This window comes from Mastigoproctus giganteus, chromosome 7 (assembly GCF_048544385.1).
Source record: "Mastigoproctus giganteus isolate SK-2022 chromosome 7, ASM4854438v1, whole genome shotgun sequence".
NCBI classification, from domain to species: domain Eukaryota; kingdom Metazoa; phylum Arthropoda; class Arachnida; order Uropygi; family Thelyphonidae; genus Mastigoproctus; species Mastigoproctus giganteus.
In genome coordinates this window covers 181623218-181639314 of record NC_143581.1, presented here as the reverse complement: position 1 = coordinate 181639314, position 16097 = coordinate 181623218, and the positions used below count along the sequence as shown (strand labels likewise).

At 35.1% G+C, this 16097-nt stretch overlaps 1 protein-coding gene across 1 annotated transcript in view; it reads right to left on the bottom strand.

The window, feature by feature from the left end:
- Positions 1-7887: 7887 nt before the first annotated feature.
- Positions 7888-16097, bottom strand: part of Dtwd2 (DTW domain containing 2) — a 176833-nt gene continuing 168623 nt past the window's right edge. Inside the window, exon 8 of the mRNA XM_090377223.1 lies at positions 7888-7991. Within this exon, the coding sequence (XP_090233349.1) occupies positions 7987-7991 (5 nt within the window). The 3' untranslated portion in view covers positions 7888-7986. The remainder of the gene's footprint in view (positions 7992-16097) is intronic.

Sequence of the window (16097 nt, the reverse complement as noted above, 5' to 3'; positions counted from 1 at the left end):
TACCACTGTATCATCCACCAACAAGTGTTAACCAGAAAAAGATTAAATTCTAAAAATGTTATGGACACAGCTTTCAAAATTGTGAATTCCATCAGAGGACAATCTCTTCAAAGGAGACTTTTCAAAATGCAACTCGATGAAAATTAACCAGATCGGATATTATACACAGATGTGAGGTGGCTGAGTCAGAGTAAGTTTCTACAGAGATTTCGAAATTTGCTGACTGAAATTTAAAAAATTGTTGATCAAAGGGGAAATGATTATCAGCAGCTACAATATATGGAGTGGTTGTGTGATCTGGCTTTTTGGGCTGATTTTACCAGTAAATTAAGTTAGTGATCTCAATTTGGAATTACAAGGAAAAAATAAAAATGTGGGTGACATGATTAGCAGTATTTCTGCATATAAATATCTATATTTTGCAAATGGCTAAGGATCTCAAAAAGAAAAAAAATTCAATAATTTTGCAAATATGCAAGATCATTTGCAAAAATATCCTGTTTTTGAATTTAATAGTGAGAAATGTGTTTCTGAAATTGAGAAAGTTGTGGATGATTCTGAAACCAGATTCAGTGATTTTAAAACAATCGAAGACATTGTTCAATATATTTCTTATCCATTTAATGTCGACTTAGATACGAAACAAATTGCAGAAAAATCTCTGACATTTTTCACATGCAGAAAATATTACTTGAAAATGAAATTATTACATTACAAAACGATATCTTCCTAAAAGCCAGATCATCAGAAAAAGACTTTTCGAAATAATTTTTCTCCAAAAGACTTGGAGAAAAGTACCCAAATGTAAAAAAATGCAGTGAATGTTTAAATACCTGTTTTGGTTATGAATCAGCCTTTTCGTATTTGAAAGAACCAAAACGGAGAATCGCTCTAATCTTACAGACTTGCATACAGAAGATTCTTTACAGTTGGCCTTATCACAGTATATCCCCAATTTTGAAAGCATGGCAGATGACATGAAGACACAAACTTCACATAAATTAAAAATTTAAATATATGAATTTAAAATAAGAATTCTGAATTGTATTTAATTTTAAAATTTATAAACAACATTTTTCAACATGTGTTGATTAACTTTTTTAACCAGGTGCAATGAAATTCTTGAGATGGTAGATTGCGGCACATTTTGAAGGAAAAAAGTAGATCGTACCAAAAATTAAGTTGGTCACCCCTGCTCTAAATGTTTGTCCAGTTCCTCCTTAAATTTATTTAACCTATCAACTTCCACAATGACAGATGGAAGTTTGTTCCAGCAATTAACCACCCGCTGGCTAAAGGCAAATTTCTGCACATCTATTCTACATCTGCCTTTCCTCAATTTGAATTTATGCTCCCTTAGGTTCATAATCTGAACAAATGGAAGAATTCCATCAGAATCAGCGTGCTCAACCCATTCAAGGCCTTATACCACTCAATCAGATCACCTCGCAGGTGCCTAGTCTCTAGCTGCTGCAATTTGCAGAACTTAAGCCTCTCTTAGTAAGATGATCCCTTCATTCCCCTCACCAATCTTGTTGCCCTTCTCTGTACATGCTCAAGCAAATCTTCATCCTTCCTAAAATGAGGCCTCCAGACCTGTACGCAGTACTCAAGGGACAATCACATCCTTTTCCCTGCTAGCAAAATTCCTGTATATCATTGACAAAATATAAATACTGCACAAAATAATTGTGCAGTCAGATACTTCATATCTGACTGCACAATTACTCCCAGGTCTTTTTCATTTTCTACCACCTTAAGTGTAGTATCACACAGTTGGTACGTTTCTCTGGGGGGTTACTTCTACCCATATGCAGTACTTTGCATTTGTCAATGTTAAACTTCAGTTGCCACTTCTCTGCCCAAATTTTCTAGATCCTGTTGCAGTAGCATACTGCCATTACTAATCCTGTCAACCTTTTTATCATCTGCAAAATTTGACACTAAGCCTGATATACCTTCATCAATATCATTGATAAATATACAAAACAACAGTGGACCCAACACCGAACCCTTTGGGACTCCACTAATAACATTAGTCCACTAAGAGCAGCACCCATTGATTACCACCCTGTCTTCTCCCACTCAACCATCCTTTTATCCATTGTAGCAACTTACCCTTAATACCATTCTGCTTCAATTTGTATAGTAGTCTTCCCTGCACAACAGTGTCAAAAGCTTATCTGAAATCCTGTTCTTGGCATTTTTGTTGATTTCAAAGGGGCTCTTGGGACAGTGTTATTGATTCCCCTTGCAAAATGCTCCCATCAGCTTTATAGCATCATATTGGATTATTTTAAGAAAAGATCTTTTACGGTTAAGTCTAGTTGGAATTTGGTAACTAGATCTACTATTCGAGAATGTCTGCAGGGATTTGTTTTTGGGCCACTAATGTGGAAATTGATATTAGAGGATTCGTTATGGAAGGAATATAGTCATTAGCATTAGTAGAGCCATATGATGCAAGAAAGCATATGATCCTAGCCATGTTCATATGATTGCATATGCAGGTGACCTGGTAATATTAGTTGAAGGCTACAAATTGAACAACAATCTAATGAAATAATAAAAGATTGGAATGCTTGGTGACTTCCATAAATTAACAATATCCAGGTTAAAAACAAAAATATTATTGCTAAAGGGAAACCTATCTGTTCGTTAGAGAACCTCATGTGCTGATTTGTTTGTGAAAGTTTGAAATCCGTTAAGAATATTAAATATCTTGAGGTAGGGCACTATCTCTTCTTTATGACTATGTTTTTCTTATTATTATGGTATTTCAGCTTGGATAGACTGTTAATTTTAAAAAAAATATATTCCATTCAGAATATGATGCTCCTGAGGATGGCTCTAGTTTGTAGAACTGTCTCCACTGATGTGCTACAGATTGTCACAAGGAAAATGTCAATTGACCTCTTTCTGATTTACAGAGTAATAACTTTCAACATTTGTTGTGGAACTCCTTTTATTGTTTGTGATCTTGAGTTGGATTTGGCAAATGACCCTAAGAACAAGGCCAAGAGAATCTTAGATCATAGAATTGGAATCAAATCAAGGTGAAATAACTGATAGGTTCTTTCCCTCTGTTGTTGATGTTATGCCAGAAAAATGGTTTGTGCCTAATCTACAAACTATGTTTTTCTTAAATGATCGTGGCTCATTTTTAGCAAAGCTGAATCAGCTGGTTGTTTCAGAAAGGTCGCAGTGTCACTGCATGGCTCTGGAGACATGGAGTCATGTTTTTTATTATTGTCATGAGTACTTGTATCTCAGAAATGAATTTTTATTTGCTAGTCTTAATCTTGCTCACCTGACTTAAGGTGATGAGGCTCAATTAATTAAGACTGAGGAAGATTTTCAGGCTTTTCAAAAATTTTCCAAAGATTAGTGCTGATTGTACTTGAGAAAAGAACAGTAGGACTATTGATATCAGTTCTGTGTAACAGTTAAAGATGCTGAAATAAACAGTGTAATTTATCTGGTAGTTAATGATCGTGTTCCTTTGTAAACAGCAATTATTTTGCAATCTTGTTGGACAATTTATGTTGTTACTTGTGGCCATACTGTTATTTGTCTTCATTTCTTGTTGACTTTGTAGGATCAGTGGCTCCTTGTGCCACACTTTGTGTTATTCATGTCAATATGGCTCATTGTGCCATGTATTTGTCCTGTGGTTCCTTGTGCTGCAATTTATATTTCTGTATATCATATGAATCTGTATAGGTATACAGTAATACCCCGAAGTTACGCGATAGGTGGGTCCGACGAAAATCGCGTAAGTCGGGGTACAACTTTGCATATAAATACATATAAATTTTGCTTAATTGGGACCAAGGACTAACAAAAACACTAGTTTAGAAGAAAAATATTAATAAAATTGCAGTTCTTTATACATATTAATACAAAATATGTATTAAAAAAACAAATGACTTACGTAAAAAAGTTATTTCGATGTCGATGGCTTCATAAAATCTAACAAATTCGTCTGACGACACAGCGCGTTTTTTTTCACGCAGAATTTCTTCGTAGCAAGCTAATAATTTTTTTATTCCTTGCTTTGTAGCTATAACGCGTTCTTCGTTGGAGTCTGTTTTCTAAAATTTTTAAGCCCTTTACAATTGAGCCCTTTTCAATCTGTCAAGTTTGCAATTGTCATGTGCTTTTCGCCGTTGCTTCGTTTAGGCCTGTAGCACGTGCAATATCACATGGTCTTTCATTTCGCTCAAAGCGTTTCACAATTTCATATTTTTTTTCTCTATCGACAGAGGCGGACTGGCCATAAGCCTTACCAGGGAAACCCCAGTGGGCCAGTGTGATTTTGGCCATAAACCATAGTATGAGGCCATTATAAATTTTCCCGGGTAGGAATTTTTGACCCAGTCCGCCTCTGTTTATCGATAATTGCTTTTCTTTTTCTCTCTGAATCTGCAGTGTCTTCACCAGGACGCTTCCTTTTCACACCTTTTAATTAAGTATTTTACTCATTTTTAGGGAATAAAGCACAATTACAAAACGAGGAGGCACGCTTGATACGCATAAACAAAGCTGCGCGCATGTAGCAACTGAATAAACAACACCATAAAGGCAGAGATACACTATTAACGCCTCACATTTCTAGGGGTTACTACCATAAAACAAAAATCCAGTTGCGTTTCTGCTAGTGAAATCTGTTATAAACTGGTAGTAAACTCGATCTAATTGCATTTGCGATTATACCGATAGCTGGAATTGTGTTGGCTTTTACGTTATTATGGTGAAATGTGTTTCTCCTTCACTGATATAAAAGCAGCAAAGTTGAATTTTGTTCATCTTTCGCTCTCATTCTCCGCCGTCGCACCGTATATCGATAACACATGAAAAACGACCTTGAAGATAGTGGGCGGCAGCGTTGCCGAACGAAAAAATCAGGAACCGCGTAACTCCGAGTTCGCATAAGTCGGGGTATTACTGTATAGTGGAGTTGCCAGGGGACTGCTTGCTAATAAAAAAAGAAAAGGGGAAAAAAAAAAAAAAGTACCACAAATAAGGTCAGGGAGGACAAGGCTATGTATGAGAAAGCATTGGCTAAGAGAGCAAATGGGAACAAGGAATTTTTCATATATGTGAATACAACAAGAAGAAAACTAATCAGATCGGACCATTGTGAAAATGATCTCAATCTGATTGGGAAAGGCTTAGATAACCCATGTGATGTTGCGGATGAATTGAATAGGTACTTTGCATCGGTCTTTACTGACAAAAGGCCCTTCATGTTGAGAAGAGGCTGTGCAAATGATGATTATTTGATGGACTGATAGATGGTTGCTAGAAAAATTTTTGAGCATAAAGGCAAGTAAGACTCTTGGAGTTGATGCCATATACCCTGTAGTTTTGAGGAAGAATGCAACGTAGATTGAACCATTGAAGTTAATTGTGAGAGGCATCTTTGGACTCTGGGGCGATTTCTTTTGATTGGAGAAGTTCAAATGTATCGGAATACTTAAAAAGTGGCTCTAAGGGTGAAGTTGGTAACTGCAGACTGGTTAGTTGTACTTCAGTGGTAAGAAAAATCTTGAAGGCAATGATTAAGAGTGCAATCAAGGGACTTTTAGATAGATATGGCATTCTTAAGGACACACAACATGGATTTGTTAAGGGTAAATCATGCTTATTAACTTAATAGGCTATTTTAACACAGTTACTCATTAGCTGGATTTAGGGAACAATTTTGACATAATTTATTTGGATTTTAGCCAAGCATTTTACTCAGTCTTTCATGAGAGGTTACTCTATAAGCTTGAACAGGTTGGGATTGCTGGGTGGCAGAAGGTTGTGATTAATGAATATTCTTCAGATCAGTGAACATCACAAGTAGGGTCCCCTTGAAGATCAGTTCTTACACCACTGTTGTTTCTCATTTTCATAAATGACATTGACAAAGGCATGATGTCAAAATTTGCAGAGTCATTAATGATCAGTGCCAAGCAGTTTTCCTTCAGGATGACTTGACAGACTTCAGAGATGGTCAGAGAAGTGGCAGCTGTTTTAATGCTGCTAAATGCAAGGTTGGGGAATAGTAGCCCACCAATAAATTGTACACTTGGTGGGGTTGAATTAATAACATTGAGGAAGAAAAGAATCTGGGAGTTTCAATACAGGATTTATAAAGTTTTCTGAACAATGTAAACAGGCAGTCAGGAAAGCCCATGCTGTCCTATCGATGATTTATCAAAAAGTATCCTGTAGAGATAGGGACATCATAATCTCAATGTAAGACCACATTCGGAATACTGTGTTCAAGTACGGAGACCTCATCTGAAAAGGTCATTGGGTTTCTTGAAAGAGCCCAAAGATGGGTAACTTGAATGGTGAAATCGCAGGACGACCATGTGAGGAAAGACCGATTATGTGGGGTATGGAGCTTGGCAACTGGGCACCTCAGAGGTGACCTGATTGAGGTTTATAAGGCTCTGAGAGGGATTAGTAAAATTAATGAAGATGGAATTCTCACTGTTATAAAGAATTCCAGAACTAGGGGTCATAAATTAAAATTACCAGTGTTGAGGTTTAGATTAGATTGTAGGAAGTTTTCTTTTAGCTAGTGAGTCGCTGATTGTGGGAAAAAGTTTCCCTCACAGGTAGTTGAAGCTGACAGTTTGAATGAATTCAAAGATCAACTGGATAGTTACTTGTGTGAGGAGGGAAGCATATAATTTGTGTTTTCTTATCTACTTTTTTTTTTTTTTTTTTGCCAGTGCAGCAAAAGCCTGTGGCTTCCTTGCAGTATAGGGCAAATACTATTACTATAAATCAATTTCATCAATTCTTTGGTCTTCATCCTGTCTGATATGTTTTTAAAGGTTATAAAACAGCATGTAGCCTCTGGAATTACTTATTTTTCAATATTATTTTCCCATTTAGCATATGTCTCCTTTAGAAATTTCATCTGTCAACAGTGAATTTGAACAAAAATGATGTATAAGCTTAATACAATAATTTCCTTGGATACTAGGCTATACCAGTATGGATGAAATTACAGTTAAGGTTACTGCCAGCTAATGCCTTTTTAACCTGAATTTTTTTAATGCAGACTCAAAAAATCTGGTCACCATAGTTGGCTAATAAAGTTAAGCCAACTATGGTGGCTAGGTGATTGAACTCAAGTGGCTAGGTGATTGAACTCAAGTGGCTAGGTGATTGAACTGAGACCTTCATTTTATGAAGATTGCAATCTAAAATCAAAGTACTGGCATGATTTTTGATAAAAGTACAATACATTGATGAATTTTAGTACAGACATTAAACAATTGGCAGCATTCTGTTAGGGAACAAACCTTATTGGTAGAAGATTGTACCCAAAAGTCATACAGAACTCCCCCTCCATGGTGTTGAAGACACTGACCACATGGTAGTCATTGTAGGGATCAAAGAAGTTAGTGCATACGATGTAGATGGGTTGCTAACCTCCCAGAATGAGTCCTTAGCATTGAACTATAGGAGTAAGCACATTACCCTTGAGAAAACATGAGTGAGCCTGTTCCTGTATTTTGATTATCACAGTCATTGTAAAAGCTCTTTCACCAACAGATTCAGTACATTTTTCACTACAGAAGCTCTTTTGCTCAGATTCAGTCATTGTCATGCTGCTCCACAACTGTGGAGCAACATGACAATGACTTTTCAACAAGTGAGCACTCTGAAGCAAGGTTGTGATCTCTTATGCAAATGCTATAAACAAATTTTGCATAATAAGCAAAAAAAAGACCTCCCTGGATCTACTTTTTAATATAGGGAACTCAGTAAATGTTATATGTTTATAAAGTATATAATTATACACTTTTAAATATGCATACAGTGTATAAAAGCTTTTTTGTCATTTTATTTTTTCTTTAAATTTACACAAAAATGGCCTTTTGCAAAAGGAAAAATAATGGAAAATGTGGGTTTCCACTAAAACAGGATTTCCAGGAATGCAGTTCTTGTGTTAATTGGGAGTTGCTTGTGGTCCTAAGCTGCAAAATAGTATAGTACTACATTAAATTATACATATGAGTTTAATAATTTGTATTTAATATACAACTTGAAGTCAATTGTTTCTGTAATTGAACAGCACATAATACTGTTCTCTATGGTCAAGCAAGTTTACGATCAGTACCACTGGCTTTTCACCTTAAAGTAAAAAGAGTCACTATCCTAATCTGCCTTCCAAAATGTGACTAATGACTGTGTGGGAATCAGTTTCAAACCTGATAAGTAGACCTTTTATATTTTTAAAGTTTTTTTTTTACCCATTGTTCTTGTTAAAATTAGTAGTGCAGTTATTTGTGCAAGTAGGTGAAATTGCTCAAAAATGAATTGAAGTAGGAGAGAATTTTTGCTGCCATTATTCTGTGTTTTTATTGCACTGATAAAGAATGACAAATGCCATTTAATATTCTTTATGTAATTCTTTAAGGGTTAATTAATATGAAATGAGTTTTTATTAAGCTGGAAAATTGTAAATTTATAACAATATGTAATGTAACCTTATAGCATTAATATGTATAAGGAACAACAATTCCTTAATGCATCAAATAAAGTCATGACTTGCAGGATAACTGCCCCTGGCAATTCTCCCCTGAGCCAAAATATTCCCATTATGTGCTCTTTGCTTTGCTGCTCTAATCTCAGGCATGATTTTAGCTGAAATTTAAATTAAAATACCATACTAAATTAAGACATGTAAATATAATAATAATGCCACATTATTCCAAATGAGGAGAGAACTTTGGGAAAGAAGAACACAATTGCTGCTAGCCTTACACTTTTCTTTCAGAAGTTTATAGAAAAAAAGTTCAGAGCTTCAGATGCTATTAACGAATATATCCGAAGTCATCATTCTGATGAGTCATTTTTACCTATACTATAGCAAGACCATGGAGTGTGCAAACAGGCACGGAATGAAATACTCCACGTATCAATGAAACAGTTTTGTTTCTTCTGTCAGGACTTAGGGAATTTAAAATAGAAAAATGGGAAATGCACCAAGTAGCAGAAAATTCCAGATTAAAGGGAAATATCCTTGATGTGTTGGATGGTTCATGACTGTTCCAAGTCACTCAGAAATCCCAGGAAATACAACATAATGCCAATTTGGGATGCAGAATTTCCCAGAAATATCAGTAAACTATTATAAAATTTATAATAATAATTGTAGAGGTACAATTCTGTACTGTTTTTGAGGCCAGCACAAATTGTTTTATTCTTTTGCAAAGTTAATTTCCCCCCAAAAGGGATTCTTGATATTTAGCAGTATTTTCCCAGCTGTTATTTATTTTGGAATATCCAGGTCCATTTCTCTAGTAGGTTATTTTTACTTAATTAAATTAATTGTATATTTTTCCATAAATTGTCCATTATCCCATTTCTCATTAATTTTTCAGTAGTGGTACTGCTTGGGGGTGAAAACTTTGGAAATTTCTGATAACTTCTTTTTCCTTCGTCCAATGATGATGATGTATGTATGATAATGTTTGTTATTGATTTTCATAACATAGGACCACAGCCTTTCAGATACTGGTGGTTTTTTGGTTTCTGACAAGTTAAGATCTCCTGGAAGAAGAAAATTATTTTTTCAATCATGTTTTAATTGTATTCAATCATTTATCTTTTGGCATTTTATAGTTCACAAACCCAAAAAACTCATCAAAAGAACGTGTGCTTCAACAAAATTGTCTTAGCTAGACATGTGTACTTTCATATGATTCTAAAAAAAATCATTTCTTGTTATTTTCAGAGCAGTGATTAATTTCTGCATAATTGTTTCCTTCACTGGCACATTTTTGATGTAATGTCTCCCATTAAATGCCATGTTCAAAGTTATTTGATGTAATTAGAATTCTAAATTAAAACTCACCCTCAAAAATAAAAACATATATAGCATTTAATGATTTAGACAAAATGAATACAAAGAAAACAATCCTTTAAGATGCATATTAATCTTTAGTGGAGGAAGAGTTTTATATTCACAAATATAATTCTCGTCCTTTAAGCACATTTACAGTTAACACCCACTTTGATGAACTTACAGTACTGGTTAAGTCATCAAATGTGAATGTTGTAGGGATATTGGACATAGGGAATGTAGAGTTTGAATATGCTGAGTGTAATACGAAAGGAAAGACAAGATTGTGTGTATGGGGGGGGGGATGACCTATGCCCTTGGTTAAAAATAACATAGAATCCAAGGCACTGCACCTGGTTGATGTGGGTGGTAAGTGTAATGTTGAGTCAGTTTGATGTGATATAAGCACTGGGAAAACAAAAATAAGAGCAGGAGTATTTTATAGGACAAATGATTGTGAGGAATATAATGAATAACTGAGGAGTTGGGGAACCCAGAATTTATAGTTTCACCACTGTATACCCTTGGATGCAATGGCTAATCAATAAGAATATATGTGCTCTTGCACAAATGCTCATCGGTAGATCTTCCAGCTGTGGAAGATGTTGCTAAACCTTGTACCACAGCTAGATCGAATGGTTGATCAAATCCCCACTTTGCACAATTGTGAACAATCCTGGTCAACTTTAAAGATTCTTCCCAGAAAATAAAATAAATATGTTTAACTCGGTGCAGATAGAGGCTGAAAAAATGTGAGGATGCAACATACCAGAAAGAGATCTTAAAGAAGTAGGATAGATTAAGGAGAGATGCCATGCTGTGCCTGAGACCATCTTGCAGAATATACTCCAAGTAGATGTGGACTATGACAGAATACCAAAGTGAACTGCAACAGAATAAAACTGTGCTTCTAATATCACAACCTCAAAAATTCTTCCTTTAAGAAAAATGTTTGGTAAGCTATGGAATGGTAACAATGCATTCATTAAGTGTTGATGTAAATGTTCTTAATGTGTAAATATATGTTAAACCTGCAGTACTGGTAACCCCCACTTCTCTAATTAGAACAAAAATGGCAGCACTACACCTGACAAGTGTAAACCTTTTCAATTTCTGGAAAAAAATTATAGGGTTTTTTAATTCTGCTTGGAGTATACCAATATTTCATCTTTTCTTAATAGATAGCAATATTTGCCGTTTGCATTTTTTTTTAGTTTTAAACAAAAAAATTAATTCTGTTAAATTAAAAAAAAAAAAACATTATAGACATAAAACAAAGATGAAGCAGTTAGCCTCTGCCAATTTTCCAGTTTAAAAAACACAGTCAAAATTTAAGAAAAGTGTGCATATGTCTGCTTTTATTATGTATAAATAGTATTTAAATTTTTTTAAAAAATATGCATATATTAGACACTTCTATTCACTTTCATTTTCAAATTTTGAATAATAAGCTCTCTCTCTCTCTCTCTCTCTCTCTCTCTCTCTCTTTGTGCTTAAGAAATAAGAAATATTTTAGATAATGAAATCTTTCAAAAATGTTTGACTGAAACTATTAATACTGGTTAAATCACATGGGAGAGTTTTATAAATAGCTTGAATTAGAAACAAATACACAATTCTAAGCTTTGTATCATTAGTAGCAATTAGTTTCCCACATTAGCATTACTATGAGTTAAAAGTACAAGCGTGATGGGGCTGCACCTGTAACTTTTGGAAAATGATAAATAAAAATTCAAAAACAGTACCACTAAAAATTTATAAGGTAGGGAAAATTACAGCTTTTTAGTTTCAGCCAACAATTAACTTGGGATGAACCTGCACATGTAATATATGTAACCCATTGTGTCTATTATACCCTGTACCCTAGAATGTATATAGCGCTATCATGGGCCTTAGCCATTCTGTGGTGGTTTCTTTGTCAAAATAAAAAGATATTAATAATAATAATAAACTATGATATACCTACAAAGGGGATCAGTATCACTTCAATTCTTTACTTTTGGGTTTGCTTTTCAATAGTATTTAAAATTTTTTGTCCGTCACACCCAGTGACGGAAATGGAGTATGGGTTAAATAACAGATAACATGACTGACACAATAGAAGAAAAGAAAAGGGAAAAAAAGGTGTTTTTTTCTGAATACTTATATCTATTATAATGTTTAAATAATGGATAACGTTATGAAATGCACAATTTTTAATTATTTCTTTATATCAAAAAAACTGGGGGGAAAAAAAAAAAAAAAAAAGCTGACGTACAAGTTCGTGCAATTGCATCACTTCTGTAAGTAGCCATAAATTGGTATCATTAAATATATCTCATATTGTGAATACCTTCACAACGAGTTGCCATGATATTGCACTACCTCGAATAAGTAACGCTTCACTACAGGAGAAGACTATTGTTACTTATTCTCAGCGGATACTATCACCCATACAGCACCGTTTCAGAGCTTATTGGCTCCTCATCAGTGGGTGGGCAGATACCCTGGTATTGCAATCATGACAACTCAGTTGCGAAGTATTCCTTGTCCTATCCTTTGCTTCAATGGGTGCAAAAACCATATTGCATTAAAGTTCATGGTTGAACTCATTTCCAAAACAAAAAGACTTTATCATTCTCATCCAACTGGAAATGATGCAAGAAAGCAAACATATAAGCAGGGAAAAAAAAAAAAAAAATCCTATGTTACCTACCCATCCTATGTAACAGTTTCTCCAGTTGTTTGTTGATTGAATTTATATACAAACTATGCACTTCTACAACACTAAATGAAAGTCTCTTCCAATAATCAACTATCCTCTTGGTTGAAGGAAAATTTCTGCACAGCTAAGAGTTGTAATGGACTGTTCTTCCAACCATTTTTTCACCTGTAACAAATGTAAACACATTACTGTTGAACCTCTAATGCAGAAATGAAGCTAAAGTCTGATGAAAAGGAGCAGAGTCGTCCTGAAGGATGCAGTTACTTGGCAGGTTGAAATGGTCTCTAAAGGTTGGCAACAATTTGCTTTCCAGTATAGCCAGGTATCCATGGGCATTTACAGAACCTTTTATAAACTACAGGTGACCTAATCCGTGAAATGAAATGCACCCCCATATCATTTGGTTGGTAGGGACTTTCACTGTAGACACCATACAGTATGGATGATATTCTTCATCACGTCTACAAAGAATTGTTTGTCTTCCATCAGAGCCATGCAGGTTGAATTTCTTCTCATCCGAGAAAATAACTGGACTTCCACTGCTCAGGGATCCATTTGACATGCTCCTTACACCAAATTAATTGGGCCTTTTTCATTTTTTGTGTAAGGAAGGGCTTCTTCTTAGGACAACGGGCTACAAGTCCATTTTTGAAGAGGCATCTTCTGACTATTACTGCACTTGCTGCCACTCCTGTATGTTCTTCCCATTCTCTTTTCAGTTCAGACGAAGAAGCTTTACAGTTTTTAAGGCATAAGCGCTTCAAAATGCAGTACTATTTTGGCATAGAGACTCGTTTGCATCTGGTTCCTTTTTCCTATCAGCAGAACCACTATTCTTGAGTTTGGAAAGAAATCTACTCACTGTCAACTGATTACAAGGCATTCTATAAGCAATATGACAGGAAGAACATCCTTCCTCACATAAAGCAACAATAGCACTCTTTCTTTGTGGCTTGAACTGCACGAAACTCGCCATTGTGATACAAGCAAGGAATGACTGCAACTCTTGCAAAGCATGCTTATATAGCTGAAAGTAACAGCTGATACAATATTGCATCATCACCTATGTGTGTCAACCTTATCTGATGCAATCTGTAAGAAATATTGCCATATACTTATGTTATTTGGATGACATTTACAATTTTAAGTTGTGATGCACTTTCTTTTAACACCAGTGTACAATCCTATGCATTTTAAAACATTATTTTATACTTGCATGTACTACTTTATTTTCCTAAGTTTTGCAAATGTTTATTTCTTTCAGATTTTCTCTATCCTTTACTAATTAGACCAATGTCTGCCAGGGACAAAAGTAGATGACATAGCACAGATATCATCTTTTAAGGGCATGAAGGTATATTTGTACACATTGGCACAAATGATATTAAGAGTAGTAGATTAACAAGTACGGAGCAGTGTTTAGAAAAATTTGCAAGTTAAGACTGAAACTGAAAAATATCGGCAATTCTGCTGAGTTGCAATAGGAGTGAAAGAGAGCACATATTGAGAGCCTTGTCAATCAATTCAGCACTGGAGAGGCTGTTTTTACAGGGATGGGATACACTTAAATAGAAAAGATGCAAGAATATTCACTGATGTAATCGAGGAAGTGTTAGGTGGGTTGGAAAACTGACAGCTAAGATTAACCAAAGGTACAAGCAGAAGTGAAAATGATTCTTGCACTACTTCTATTTGAACATGCAGCAGCTTGGAAAGCAAGGTTGTGGCGATTTCAGGCCTTGCTTGAGTATAATAAACAACTGGTCACTATGGAACAAGTAAACACATGGGCTGTGTTAGAGTAACTAAGAGTAAGAACAGGTGCATGTATATTGCATATACACTAATGCTAGGAGCATAATAAATACATTTGAAGTACTGATTAAATCACGAAATTCAGAGATTATGGGGATGTTGGAGACAATCAAATTCTACATCACTCAGACACAGGCAATACAGAATATGAAGGGTACATTGTGTACAGAGGAGAGGTTATGCTCTTAAGTAAGAAACATGAAATTTGAGGCAGTTCATCCAGTTAAAATAGGTGGCCAGTGTAATACTGAGTCAATTTACAAAAGCAGTTGGGGGAAAAAAAATAAAGAGTAGATGTGTATTATAGGCCTAATGACTGTGATAAGTATAATAAACAACTATTCAGAGAAATAGTAGGTTAATAATTCAGAATGTCTTATAATGGGGGATTTTAACTTTTTAGATATTGACCGTAACTTGTGGGTTGTCAACCTCACATACTAGCAATAGTACTTTTGATCTCATTATTAGCAGTGATTCTTCATGCATAAAAATCTGCAGGTAAAAGAATCTCTGATGGCAGTGATCACAGTGTACTGATGTGGGATTTACTTAAAGACATAATTACTGTCAAGGGAAGGGCCTTTGCTTTTGTAAGGGTGACTGCAGTGGTCTTAGGCAGTTTTTAAATTCTATACAATGGGACCATCTGATGATGTTATCAACAGCATATTCTAAAAGAGGAAACATTCAGAGAAGGAAATGTAGAAGCACAGTTCAAGGCCTAGACCTAAATGGATGTCAGATAAACTACTGAGATGTTGAAGAGAAGAAAAATGCGTGGGATGCATATGTGTAAATTATCAGGTAGATGATACAGAAGCATATGCTAAATATAAACTAGTCTGGAATCATGTCACCAAAGAGGTTAAACAAGCCAAAGCTGATTATGAGAAGTCTCTGGCAAAGAATGCATAGAAAAGCTGCAATACTTTATTTATATTAACAGTAGAAGGAAGTGACTGAATCACATTAGTCCATTTAATGTCAGTGGCTTAACTACTGATGATCCTGCTCAGGTTGCTGACAAACTGAACAGGTATTTTGCACCTAGTCATACATCAGAAGTTCATCAGTATCTAACAGAGTTAAATGATTTTGTGATAACTGAGAGGAACTGTTGAAAGTAATATAAAATGGCGCCTGGGATTATTATATTCCAGTTATATTAAGGGAGGCAGCAGAGGAATTAAGCCATAATATGGCGGAGGTCTCTATGGATTGGAGATGTGTGAATATACCCCAATTCTTAAAACTAGGGGGGGGGGTCCAAAAGGTGACATGAGTAATTGCAGCCTATTGGTTCCATTATTTTCCCAGGAACTTCTGTTCCTGGGAAAATAATGGAGTCTAGTTAAAGAAATAATGCAGGACCATCTAGACAGGAATACAATTATATTGCAGTCACAATATGGATTTCTTAAGAGTGAAACTTATCTGAGCAATCTAATTGGATACTATGATGCAGTAACAAAGGAACTGGATGCAAAAAATAATTTTGATATCATATACTTGGATTTTAGGAAAGCTTTTGCTACTGTTGAATATAAAAGTCTGCTTTACAAATTAGAGCAATGTGGCATTAAAGGAAAGTTATGGCAATGGATAAAGGGATGGTTGAGTGTTAGAAGACAGAGTGGTTATTAATGGATACTGTTCTATATGGATTAATGTTAATCCAAGAGGAGCTAGCCCATTGTTGTTTTTTTTCTATTT